The 14,413-nt window shown below is 41.7% G+C and overlaps 1 protein-coding gene across 1 annotated transcript in view; it reads right to left on the bottom strand.

Annotated features, from left to right (window-relative positions):
• The window catches only part of get1 (guided entry of tail-anchored proteins factor 1), a 36,146-nt gene that overhangs the window by 8,618 nt on the left and 13,115 nt on the right, over positions 1–14,413 (bottom strand). The window contains exons 2-3 of the mRNA XM_041211725.1: positions 2,768–2,933; positions 1,025–1,092 (exon numbers count right to left, since the gene is read on the bottom strand). Of these exons, the coding sequence (XP_041067659.1) occupies positions 1,025–1,092; positions 2,768–2,933 (234 nt within the window). The remainder of the gene's footprint in view (positions 1–1,024; positions 1,093–2,767; positions 2,934–14,413) is intronic.

Genomic DNA, 14,413 nt, shown 5'->3' with positions numbered 1-14,413 from the left:
AGCTTTACCTGCAACCAGTTTTGTGTCAGCCATTAAATAATTATGGATCTCCTGTGATTCAAATCACAGGATTATGCAGTTCTGTATCAATAGTGATTCTATTAAATGAGGGCGGGTGTATTTAAGTGACCCTTGCGAAAAGTGTATACTATGCACAAAGCTTTCAATACATCATAAATGTATCTGTCCTCCAATTTCCCATCTCCAAAAGGGAAAAATTTTGAACTCCTTTATTTTCTGAACTAGAGCATTGCCTTCCAATTCCAATTTCTGCTCTTACTTTTGTCTCAGCTTCTACACACATCCAGGAATTTCCTTCCCATTCCCAAATGTCTCCCATAACCTTCCCTAAGGATTGCACCTATTTTCTTCTGTGGTTTTTGTGAATAAACCCAGGCTTGACTCTATCCTTCTATTTCAATATCTCACAATACATTCCATGAACATGCAGCACAGCAAGTTAACCTATGTCCCTTTTGCCAGGCTATAGTCTGGATCTGAATGACAAAAGTCTTTTCTCTGCCAGCAGAAATGTGAAATGAGCCTGGGCAGTCTGACAGGACTGGAGTCACGATCTTAGACTGCAAATCGAAGCTTCCCACACTGACGTTCTCAAAGAAAGTGGATGGCTGATGTAAAAAGCAATATCATATTGATGCAGCAAGGCTTTTTGTCAGCAATATACCTCAATCCCAAATGTTAAGATAAGCATGATACATATAAAACTCTGCATCTGGGGGTGCTCAATGCTGACACTCAAAATGAAGGAGTCTAATGAGTAACAAAAAAGTTAAATTTCTCGATCACATTCCTTAAATGAGCACAAATTCACACTCAGACTTGAATTTATATAGCTCTTTATGTTGCAGAAACATCTCAAATAATTACTTTGAAGCGTAGAAACTTGGGGACAGCCATTTTCCCCACAGCAAGATCTGACTAATAGCACTGAGGTGGCTAATTTAGACAAAATAGTTTTAAGAAATCCAAAATTCTACATGTATTTTTAAAAATGCACACTTACCTGAACAATATAAAATACAATATTCACCACCCACTTGATCTTCGCTAACTGTGCCGTCCTTGTTTTCACTATAAAAAAAAAGACACTCTGCTCAGTACAGCTTGTCAGACAATTGACAGAAGATAATCTAATTTTACTTCATGCTAGTCAGGTCCTAATTAGTGCAAGCCGGAAGCCGTCATTTTACAAGAACAAAAAAGAGAAATGAAGGTCATTAAGTTACTGTTCATGGAAAAAGACATTCTCCATTGTAGCATTTAATTTTATTTCCTCAGCTGCTTAATCAGAATTAGCTACTCCCTCATAGTTGGGATATCATCTGTAAATTTGGCCAATTTCCATCGAGTGGAATGCACTGCTTGAAAGGATGGAGGAAGCAGATTTAATAGCAACTTTCAGAATTGGATGAATATCTAGAAACGAAGACATTGCAGGGCTATGGTAAAAGAGTGGGATTAATTAAGTAGCTCTTTCAAAGAGCATATGGGCCAAATGGCATCCTTTTGTGCTGCAAGATGCAATGCTGCTCTGAGTTTGAATACTGTAAATTAAAAACACTAGAACAATAACACAAGAAAACCAATGAGTGTATGAGAGCAAAGGCAAGAGATCGCGAGAGCAAATAGAAAAAGAAATTGGTCACTTAAGTGCCAGTAAACGTCAATCAAGCATGATGCTGGTTTTGCTCAAGGTTCGAATATGAGAGGTCACTGGCTATGGTGATTTGCAACAGATAACCTATGTGGTTTTTCTTCCTCTCTGGCACAGAATATTAAAATCTAGTTGTAGCACATGGTGCTTTTGACCTACCACAGAACTGGAAACTATTAGAGAGCTGCCGTTCCTCAAGCTTTTAAAATGGCATATTATGCTGCCTTCTAGAATGGGTCACACTTGAAAGTATAATGGACTTTTAAAAAAAGTAAACTCAGTTTCTCTCTCCACTGATGCTGCCAGACCTGAGTATTTCCAGCAGTTTCTGTTTTTATTTCAGATTTCCAGCATCAGCAGCAGTTTGCCTTTGCTCAGAAAAACTTTATTTTTGGTAAAAAAAAATGTGCCACCTCAGTAGCTTGAAAGAAAAATCTCAAGGCAAGAGCAGAGAATTGAGCCTAGCTGAGTTAAATTGATCTCAGCAAGGGCAATAGTATAGGTTATATAATTAGCTGCAACTGGATTCCGGGCGATTGTGGAAGGGATGGTGTTGGAAATGTTCCTGATCATTATATGTAGAGACACCCTGAAAATTAAAAAGTGTGCACACTGGGAAAGGAGATGGCTTAGACTCGCATAAGATATCTTCCACAGCCTTTTGGCACCAAACTTTATGGCCCCCGCATGAATAATGAGCAATTGAACCGAGCATCAGAGGGTAACTGTAGAGCTACACCCCTGAGGGAGTTGACGATTTCAGAAAAATAGGGAGGTGGGGGAAAGAGAGAGAGGGGAGAATAATATTGCTTTTAAGATGTAAAGAGCTCCCCAGGCTCAGTTGGTGATGGGGAGAGAACAGTTGCATCCTGGAGAAGCAAGAGCTGGGGAAAAAAAGTCATTCAGACCAATCTCATTTTGCAGCATAATTTTCCACTTCCCCTTCCTTGTTCAAGTGTCAACATTTGGTGGTTGGCGAGTGGGGTAAAGAGACAACACATCTTTTTGTTTCCCCATAACTCAAAAAGCAGCAGTATTTTGCTTTGGCCTGCTGCAGTCTTACTAAAGAGAGAGAAATAGGTTCCTCAGTACCGTGAGTTTTCAGCTTATCGGTCATTTTGTTGATCTTGCGCTCCAGCCGTGCATATCTAGCAAACTCATCCATCATGCTGATCGTTGCTAACTCCTGCTTCATGTTTCCAATTTCAATTCTCATTTGGAGCTCAGTCTCTCCATCTTTCTGTAGAAGTTTGGCTATCTGAAAAAGACAAGCATTCATTAGAAAGAGGGAGCATCATAATGGCCGGGATGCGAGTAGTACGCACATGATCTAGACCCACCACTCTGCAGGCCGTACCATTAAACATTTAATTTTCTCACCAAAGTAGCCAATCATCTATTTCCCTACTGGCAGAATAAAAGAGTCTTCAACCAGGCTTCTTTCAATCACTCAGAACAATTGTTTGTTATAAAATGAAACTTCTTTTTAACAAGTTGCAAGTACTGATTAATACACAATTGTAATCGGGAAGTGTAACTATACATCTCTTCCTAAAGAATTCCCCCAGAACACACACACAGACAAACAAATGACAAACAGACTCTCTCTGCAGAGATGGGCCTTAGAGAACGGGCATTATAAAATAGAGCATAAAGTATGAAGGGTCTCGACACTGCTGACCTGGTGCAAGAATATACAGGGCTGGAGCGCAAGATCAGCAAAATGACCGATAAACTGAAAGCTGGACATCTGGAAGTTCTCACCAACTGGTCTCACCCTTGCAGGTCCAAATGCAGACCATTTACACTCGGATGAGGGTTCTCTGGCTACAGATCGATAGCCACACGCAAGGCAGAGAGAGAGCACTCACAAGTGAGCCAGTTAGGGTAGCCCTCCTTCCTCAGCTTGTTCCCTAATAAAACTGCCTTCAAAACCAGCAAGTCTTTTTTTCTCTCTCTCCCATGTGATTTCCAGCAATTTACCAATCTTTACATTTTTAGTTTTTCCCCCATCAGTCAAAATGATCACTGTTCAAAACAAACAACCAGGTCTTCCTCAAGTATCATTAAGGTCAGGTGACTTCTTGGAAAAGGCCTGCTTGCTGACAGTTCCAAGCTCAACTTAAGACTTTTTAAAAAAAACATCGCAGATCAGCATCCAAACTTCCAGATCATGCCAAATCCTTCCATTTTGTAAAGGAAAAATTCAGTCAAGAGTTATGATTCTAATGGCATGTTTAGTAACATACCATTTATAATCTCTGTGCATTTGATTAAACACTCTTTACGAGAGTCCTATCAAAATGCAAAATAGGATGACAGTAAAATCCAGAGAAGAGTTGTTCCTCTCTCATCTAGTTCCTCGTGTTGGGGTGTAGGCATGAACTGATCTGGTGATTGGCTCTTGGTAAGTAATTCACTACTAATTCAAATCATGGAGGCTATTTGTAGTTGAATGGCCATATTCTAATGAGGGCAGTTAGTAATAAAGTGATGAGTTTCAAGTTCCATTACCTCAATTACACATTATGCAGTGTAATGTTTAATAAATGATTTGCACCCAGGACATCAGGACCAAACACCATAAACCAAACATGATGGAAGTAATGTTATCTACATTTGGGATACAAGGTGAACCGTACCAAAGAGACCACAGCTGCAGTGCTCCTGTTCCCTTGAACATAACCAATCTACACCAAAGGGTGGGATTTACTGGTCCTGCCATTGGCAGAACCAGAAATTCCTGCCAAAGTCAACAGATTTCTGGCTCATCTCCAAATTTTCCAGGCTCACCCACGCCAATTCCCACCGCTGGCAGGGCTGGAAAATCCAAGCCCAAGTATTTGAATCCTAGAATCATGGAAATTTGCAGCACAGGAGGAGGTCCATCAGCTTATAGGCCTGAAGAAGAGCTATCCCCAGCTTTCGAACTCTCGGTCTGTAGCCTTGAAGGTAATGGCACTTCAAGTGAATATCTAAGTATTATGTTTTTTATATATAAAAAGAGTTTCTGCCTCTACCACCCTTTCAGGCAGTCAGTTCCAGGCCCCACACCACCTTCTGGTGGAAAAAATTGTCAACTTTCCTCTAATCCTTCTACCAGTTACTTTAAATCTATTCCCACTAGTTACTGACCTCTGTGCTAAGGGAAAGGGGTCCCTCCAACCACCTCAATTTTATACATCTCAGTTAAATCACCCCTTCAAAGAAAATAATCCTGATGCATCCAATCTTTCCTCGTAGCCAAAATTCTCCAGTTCTGGCAACATGCTCGTATATCTCCTCTGTACCCACTCCGGCACATTCACACCCTCCCTGTAATGTGGTGACCAGAATTGTGAAATGCCCACCTATAGAGAAACTGGTGTTTAACACCTCAACACACCCCTCACTCAAACCACACAGTTAGATGAGACAGGATCAGACTTGGCCGTAACAGTACTCCATCAAGCCAAAGAGTAACAACAATTTGTATAGCATCTTTAACGTAATAAAACATCCCAAAGCGTTTCAGAGGCAATCCGGAACAAAATACAAAACAGAACCACACAGGATATTAAAGGCAGATAACCATACGTTTGGTCAAAAAAGGTAGGTTTTAAGCACTGTCTTGAAGGAAGAAAGCAAGGTTGAGAGATTTAGGGAGGGAATTCCAGAGCTTAGGGCCTTGGTAGTTGAACGAAATCCACTGATGGATTAACAGGACTTGCGTGAGGAAGGACATGGGTAGCAAAGTTTAAGGTGACCTCAAGATTAGAGGGTAAAATGTGAGAGGCCAGTCTAGAAGAAAAAAAAGGCATGGATGAGGATTGTAGCAGCAGAATAGCCAAGGCAGGGCAGAAACAGGTAATGTTAATGAGTTGGAAATAGGCACCTATTGATGGCACAGATATTTGGTTGAAAGCTCATCTCTTGCCAATATTCACTATTTAGGTTTATTTAAAGATTGGCCTCTTGGGCAGGGTTAAAATATTTGCAAGCATCTTCAGCCAAAAGTGCTGAGTGGATGATCCTACTCAGCCTGATCTCCCCACCATCTGTCTGCCTTCAGCAGAATTCAGTTCAGTTCACAAAGTGGCAGACACTGACAACATCCTGCTGGTAGCCTTGAAGACCTGCACACCAGAGTTAATCACTCGCCAAGCTAAGCTGTTCTAGTATGGCTGTGACACTGTCATTTACCTGACAGACACAAGTGGAAAATTGCCCAGATAGTCATATCAAGACAAATTTATCCCAGCCAACCTCCCAATCAACAATAAAGTGATGGGTCATGAATAGCCTTAAACAATAGCTATTCATCAATTAGAATTCCTACAGAACTATTCAGCTCCGTACTTCACCAATGTTGATCTGGACATCGACGCAAGAGTCGAAAGTCAGAGGAAAGGTTGCCCTTAACATCAAGGAAGCATTCACTATTGAGGCCTTCCAAAACTGAACCGGGGGAAAAAAAACCTCCAATGGTTAGAGTCAAACCTAGCAAAAAAGGTTACCAGAGACCAGATATTATTGCAGGAGATCCTCAAGGGAGCTTCCCTAATCTAATCATTTTGGGCTTCATTGCTGATAACACTAGTATTCAGTTTACGTTCACAATACCTCAGATAATGAAGCTGTCCAAGACAGTTTACAACAGGACCTGGATATCCAGATTTGGGATGAGAAGCACCAGGTAATATTTACACTACATAAATGAGGGGTAACGGCCATGTCAAAAAAAGAGAAAAGCCCAACCAGCAACCCTGCCCTCGACTTTCAAAGCTACCATCGCTGAGGCACCTGCCATCAACATCCTGACGGTTAACAACGAGCAAAATCCGAACTGGACCAGCCACATCAACTATGTGGCTGTAAGGGCAGGACACAGGCTGGGTACTCTAATAAGTGCCTCATAAGTGACTGTTACAGCCTCTCCACCATCTAGAAGGCCCAAGTCAAGAGTAAGATGTAATACTCACCTAGATGAATGCAATCACAACACTTCAAAAGTTCACTACCATCTAGAAAAGAGCAGCTTGTTCAATTTGTGTCCCTCCCTCTGGATATCCACCCCTCTATCACTGGCACAGTTTGGATGCAATATGGATAACCTACAGGGTGCACTGTTGCAACTCACCTGTGTTACTTTGACCCCTCCCCTGTAGTCTCGACCATCAAGAATAACAAGTGCAGAATCATCACCTCCAGGTCAAGCGCCATATCTTGGATTGTTATTCTTCCATCACTACTGGATTAGAAGCCTGGAATTCCCTGTGGTAACTCCACTGTGGTAGCACTGTCACCACAACATAGATGACCGCAAATGTTACCTGGTTCACATCCCAAATACAAACAGAACAGAACTTGGAGCTGCCAATGCCCTTTGAAACATACCCAAACATTAATCACAGCTCCAGGACTAAACTTCAAAAGGGGCAAAAAAAAATCACCCCAAGCTCCTCACTTTAATTAACTTAGTGGAAGTTAAATGCCTGGATCCATAGACATTGGCTCACATTAATAGTTCCTCACAAACTTGAGCGGTTTGATGGGGAATCAGATGTCACAGGGTAAGAGAATCCACAGTATTCCCATATACTTTCCAGTGTCTGACTAGTGGCACAGTTAACAATAAGATGATAAGTAATACTAACTGGGTCCTTCTTGAACACTTCCTAATGGATAGTTTAAGAACAGCACTGAGAAGTGAAGGAGCTGTCATTTGATAAAAGAATTAATTGACAAACCCCAAGGTGACAATTTTTAAAAAAAATTTGAACACTCATTTTGATGATAACCTTTAATTAAATCACAAAATATATCACTAAGAATTTAAAATATAAAATCGGTTACGACAGCGGTATTTTTAAACTTCAAGCTGACTTTACCAAAGCCACCTTTGTCTACAAGGTCATTGCATAGTTTTCCTAAGAACTTGGGTCAGTTGAAAAACAAATCTTAGGATTGGGTTCCAACAACAAATGGGAAAAGACCTAGTTGTCGAGAGCTGGATTTGAAAGTTAAATCATCCTCAATCCAATTTACTCATGCAAGATTAATTTTACACGTGGACCAGATTTATACCATCCCGCATCAGGAGAAGATGCAAACTCACTCGTTTCGGAAAGGTCAACAGTAATTTAGCTTTGGTGCACAATCTTATTTATAAACAACAAACTTTAAGGAACTTGAGATGTTATCCCCAGACATCAATGGTGATGTTTTCTCCACAACTAAAATTACACTTCCTAGATATGCAGTCCTTCAACCACTAAGTTTCAGTCTATAAAGCTGCCAATTTAAATCTCAGTTGAAGCAATTCTATTTGATGAAACGCATGGATTCAGCAACTCAAAAAGGTATAGTTTCAGGTCAATGAGGTGCGAAGCTTTTCTTCCATTTTGTTCCCAGGAGCCAACGGTTTCTAGAAAATTGCCAGCAAAACTGGCAAAATATATCACATAACTAAACTGAAAGCAAGTGCAGATGCAGCTCACACGAATAAAATGGTTGCAGCAATGAATAAAAAGGAAAACACTAGTTAATGACTGATTGTAACATTAAAAAAATTGAGGTAATCTGAAAAACAACCTGCATTTATACAACACCTTTACCATTGCAGAGAATCCCATGATGCTTCACAGGAATGTTATCAAACAAAATATGACACTGAGCTACATAAGGAGATATCAGGACAGGTGATCAAAAGATTGGTTACAGAGATACAGAATGGGGTGAAGCCAAGAAGGGATTTGAAAATAAGGATGATAATTTTAAAATCGAGGCTCCCAGTCTGGCAATGCCAAGGTAGGTCAACTAACACAGGGTCGATGGGACTTTGTGTGAGTTAGGATACCAGCAGAGTTTTCAATGGGATCAAGATTATGGAAGATACAAGGTGAGGGTTTCAGCAACAGGTGAGCGGAGGTAGAGATGTGTAATCACGGAGGTGGATGTAGGCAGTCTTGGTCACAGAGAGGACATGGGCTCAGAAGCTTACCTCAAAGTCAAATAGGAGTTCATATCATATTGGACCCACAAGGGCTCAATTACATCTTTGGCTGAATGTTTTATTTTTCACATGTACTGTGATCATACAGGTTAATGAGAAAAATCTAGAAACAATTTTACATAGGGAGTGCTTTTAAAAAATGCCAGCAATGGAATCTTGATAGGTGTAGAATTAAATTTAATGGTTATATTCAATTGGGAGTTCATAACTCTACACTGATTCCACAAAGTCAACTCAAGTCTAAGAAAATAATAAGGGCTAGCAAACTTACACAAAATAAAACACACAATTTCACACTACAACCCTCCAACCCTAAAATTTGGAGTAGAGAGGGATGGACGTCACTTTCATCATCACTGTCTTCCTGCAAAAGGCATGGGGAGTTCAACAAGTTGAAAGCATAACGGTGAATATCTGTACCACCATCCACAGTGGCAGAACCACCACCTGAATCTATCTCCACTTGGGTAGATTATATATGTGTAATATACTAACTGGCCAACAGTGACGTACTCAGCAGTGTTTAGGGTTTCAATAGCAAGTATTATGGGTAGATCCCTTTGTGTTCCATGCAGAGACAATTTTTCTGGGATAATGACAGCTGGTGGAATGTAAAGGGTTTATGCGGATGGTAAAGATTAAGACAGCCCAAAATGCTAATCTGGCTATACTATGTACTGCTGGACATACAAAGAATATCGAGCATAAACACCATAGCACATCAGCTCTTTTGAGTCCACATATAACAGTATATTTTGGTACAATACAAAATCAGAATATTGCTGCTCTGATTTTAAATAGTCAGCATTAGAAATTTTCAAAATCATTAGAAATGCTATAGATACTCTGCTGCGTGGGGAGGTGCAAGAGTGAAAATAGGAGAAGAGAACAGAAGAGGTCTTATGGTGACCCTCCTGGGACTAAACGATTAAACCCCCACAAACAGTCAGAGAGAGATAAAAGAGAAAATATGCAGGCAAATTGTCGGGAAGTATACAACAAAAAGACAGTAATGAGAGATTTCAATTACTCTAAAATTAACTGATAGAATCAGTGTAAGGGGTATAGAAACCGCAGAATTCTTAAAATGCATTGGGACAAACTTTTTTCAGAAAGTACATAGCAAGCCTAATGAGGAGAAGGGACAGCTTTGGATTGATTTTAGGAAATGAAGTTGGCTGTGTGTAAGGGGTATCAGTGGGAGAGCATTTTAGTGACAGTGATCATAATTCAGTTAGATTTAGCACTCTTATGGAAAAGGATTAAAAAAAGACCAATAATAAAACTTTTAAATTGGGGAAAAGGCCAATTTTACTAAGGTGAAGCGTGAATTGGCAAAAGTGGACTGGAAACAGCCGCTTGAAGACAAATCAATGTCAAAGCAGCAGGAGGCTTTCAAAGGAGATACAGGGTTCAGAATAAATATGTTCCCACAAAGAAAAAAAATGAGACACTCCCAAATCTAGACCACCCCACACCCCACACCCCCCACCCCCAAACTCCCCTATGAATGTCAAAGAGCATATGGCATAGGATAAGGCAGAGAAGAAAAGCTTTCCAATACTGCAGAAAGCCCAGAGGAGTACAGAGCTGGGAGGTTATTTTAGAACTGTATAAAACACTCATTAGGCCACAGCCAGAGTACCGCGTACAGTTCTGATCACCACACAAGGATAATCATTCTAGAAAGGATACAGAGGAGATTACAATAATGTTGCCTGGAATGGCAAATCTTAGTCATAAAGAAAGATTGGTTAGGCTGGAAACTAAGGGGAGATTTAATTGAGGTGGATAGAATTATGAGGGGCCAGGAAAGGAAAGATCTGTTTTCCTTAGCAGACAGCTCAATAACTAACAGGCTAATATTTAAAGTAATTAGCAGAAGACTAGAAGGGAGTTGAGGCTGTTTTCCACCCAGAGGGTGGTACTGGGGGGTCTGAAAAATCACCACGTTGAAAAGATACCTGCATGTGCACTTGAAACGTGATAACTTACAGGGCTACGGACCAAGAGTTGGAAAGTGGGGTTAGGCTACAGCTACTGTTCTGGCTGGCTTAGACATGATGAGCTAAATAGCCTCCTTCTGCATCATAAATTTTCTACAGTGCAAGATGGTCAGACACACAGACAGATTGCTGGTACTTGATCATCTCACCAGAAAATGACAGGTAAATGTTTACCTTATATCCATAATCAGCCTTCACAGTAAAGGACGAGGATAAAATACCAGAGACAATAAGAGGGACTGTGATTTAATATAATTTTTAAAAATTGGTGACCTGGAGGTGAGCTGCCTTCTTGAACCGCTGCAGTCCAAGTGGTATAGGTGCACCCACAGTGTTGTTAGAAAGGGGGTTCCAGGATTTTGACCCAGCAACAGTGAAGGACGGTGATATATTTCCAAGTCAGGATGGTGAGTGACTTGGAGGCAGTGGTGTTCCCACCTATCTACTGCCCTTGTCCTTCAAGATGGTAGTAGTCGTGGGTTTGGAAGGTGCTGTCTAAGGAACCTTGGTGAATTCCTGCAGTGCATCTTGTAGATGGTATACACTGCTGCTACTGTGTGTCGGTGGTGGAGGGAGTGAACGTTTGTGGATGTGGTACCAATCAAGCGGGCTTTGTCCTGGACAATGTTAAGCTTCTTGAGTGTTGTGGGAGCTGCACTCATCCAGGCAAATGGGAAGTTTTCCATCACACTCTTGACTTGTGCCTTGTAAATTGTAGACAGGCTTAGGGGAGTCAGTCAGTGGGTTACTCGCCACAGGATTCCCAGCCTCTGACCTGCTCTTGAAGCCACAGTATTTATATGGCTAGTCCAGTTCAGTTTCTCATCAATGGCAACCCCCAGGATGTTGATAGTGGGGGATTCTGTGATGGTAATCCCATTGAACATCAAGGGGTGATGGTTAGATACTCTCTTGTTGGAGATGGTCATTGCTTGGCACTTGTGTGGCACGAATGTTACTTGCCACTTGTCAGCCCAAGCCTGGATATTGCCCAGGTCTTGCTGCATTTGTACATGGACTGCTTCAGTATCGTGAATTGTGAACATTTTGCAATCATCAGTGAACATCCCCACTTCTGACCTATGATGGAAGGACGGTCATTGATGAAGCAGCTGAAGATGGTTGGGCCGAGGACACTACCGAGTAACTCCTGCAGTGATGTCCTGGAGCTGGAGTTGACTAACCTCCAACAACCCCAACCATCTTCCTTTGTGATAGGTATGACTCCAACCCCCCGATACCCATCGACTCCAGTTTTGTTAGGGCTCTTTGATGCCACACTCGGTTGAATGCAGGCTCGATGTCAAGGACAGTCACTCTCACCTCACCTTGGGAGTTGAGTTCTTTTATCCATGTTTGAATCAAGGCTGTAACGAGGTCAGGAACTGAGTGGCCCTGGTGAAACCCAAACTGTGCGTCAGTGAGCAGATTATTGCTAAGCAAGTGCCATTTGATAGCATTGTTGATGCCTGAGCATTTGGATAAACATAAACTTGGAGAGCCTGCATGGATCTGTAAAGGCTATGTTGTGTCTAACAAATCTAGTTAACTTTTTTGAGGCATAAGTAATGTGGTTGATAAAGAAAGAAATGTGTATGGATGTTACTTATATGGACTTTCAGAAGGCATTCAACAAGGTTCCACATAAGAGATTTAAAAAATTGACAGGCATGGAATTGGAGGCAACCAACTGGATTGAAGAGGAGGTAGAAGTCAGAGAGCAGGGAAAACAGGTACATACTCAAATCGGCAGGATGTGAATAGGGCTATTTCCAACCATCTGTATGGAGGCTGCAGCTTTCCACTATATTTATAAATGACTTGAAAAAGCAATAGAGACATTCACACAAATTCATGCTACATGACTTCTAGGCAATGATCATCCCCAGGAAGATTCTAACTACTTCCTCTTAACATTCAATAGCATTACCATCACCATCTTAGGGATGTAGAGGTGGGGGAGGGGGTGGTATTGTGGTGTCCGTGCGTCACTATTGACCAGAAACTCAACTGAACCAGACATATAAGTACTGCTGCTACAAAAGTAGGTCAAAGGTTGTGTATTCTGCAATGAGTGACTCACCTCCTGACACCCCAAAGCCTTTCCACCAACTACAAGGAGTGTGATGGAATGGTCTACACTTGCAAGGATGAGTGCAGCTCTAACAACACTCTGCTCAACACCCTCCAGGACAATGCAGCCTGGTTGATTGACACCCACCCACCAACGTAAACATTTATTCCCTACATCACCAGTGCACAGTGGCAGCAGTGGGTACCATCTACAAGAGGCACCGTAGCAACTTGCTAAGTGCTTCCCAAACCTGCTACCCCTCCCACCTGGAAGGACAAGGACAGCAGACCTGCAAGTTCCATCCAAGTCATTCACCATCCTGACTTTGAAATATATTGTATTTCATTGTCCCTGGGTTAAAATCCTGGAACTCCCTGTCTGACAGCACTGTGGGAGTACCTTCTACAGGCAGATTGCAGAGGCTCATGAAGGTGGCTAGCCAACACTTTCTCAAGGGCAATTACAGATGGGCAAAAAATGCAAGCCTTGCCAGTGATGTTATATCTCATGAATGAAAAAAAAAGTAAGTAGCATAGATGGGAGCAGGAAGTTGAAATGGAGACATTAATAAATGAAGTGAGGGGGCAAAGCTGTGAAAGATTGACTTCAATGTGGGAAAGTGAGATGTCATCCACTTCGGAACCAAGATAGATAGATCAGGGCATTTTCTCAACAATGGAAAGCTAGGAACTGTGGATGAGCAGAGATTAGGGGCCCCAAGTACAAAACATAATCAATAAGGATTATTGAGTAAAAGCAAAATACTGCGGATGCTGGAAATATGAAATAAAAACAGAAAACGCTGGAAAAACTCAGGTCTGACAGCGTCTGTGGAAAGAGAAACAGAGTTAACGTTCCGAGTCTGTACGAGCCTTCTTCAGAGCTAAGCATCAGCTGATTTGATAGCTTCTTTCGATATACCCTCTCCAGAACAAGGGGGCATGACTTAAAAATTAGAACTAGGCCGTTCAGGATTGAATTCAGGCTTCTTCACACGAAGGTCAACAGGAATCTGAAATTTCCCCCCCACCAAAAAAGCAGTCTCTTTCAAAATTGAGATGGCTAGACTTTTATTAGGCAAGGACATTAAGGGAAACAGACCCAAGGTGTGCGAATAGAATCATGTTGCATACTAGCCATGATCTTATTCGTTCATGGGATGTGGGCATTGCCCATTTACTGCCCATCCTCAACTGCCCATGTTCAGAGGGCATTTAAGAGTCAACCATATTGCTGGGCCATGTAGACCAGACTGGGTAAGGACAGCAGATTTCCAAATGGACATTAATGAACCAGGTGGGTTTTATGACAATCGGCAATGGTTTCACAGTCATCATTAGACTTTTAGTTCCAGAATTTTATTGGATTCAAATTCCACCATCTGCTGTGGTGGGATTCGAACCCAGGTCCTCAGACCAGGTTACCAGTCTAGTGACAATACCACTAAGCCACTGCCTTCCCCCGATCTGATTGAACAGCAGAACAGAACGGGCTCCTGTTCCTATGTTCCTTCCTATGGACACTCCATGCAACACTAGCCTCCTGCAGTAAAGCATTCCTCTGACAAAATTCCTAATTTCTGCCATTATTCTTGCCTTTGTTACCTCTGGTCTCAATGCGCTCCTGCCCAGCCCACAACCTTGCATCCTCCATAAACTTGGGTT

The sequence above is a fragment of the Carcharodon carcharias genome, chromosome 18 (genome assembly GCF_017639515.1).
Source record: "Carcharodon carcharias isolate sCarCar2 chromosome 18, sCarCar2.pri, whole genome shotgun sequence".
Lineage (NCBI taxonomy): Eukaryota > Metazoa > Chordata > Chondrichthyes > Lamniformes > Lamnidae > Carcharodon > Carcharodon carcharias.
This window is presented reverse-complemented; position numbering and strand designations above follow the sequence as displayed.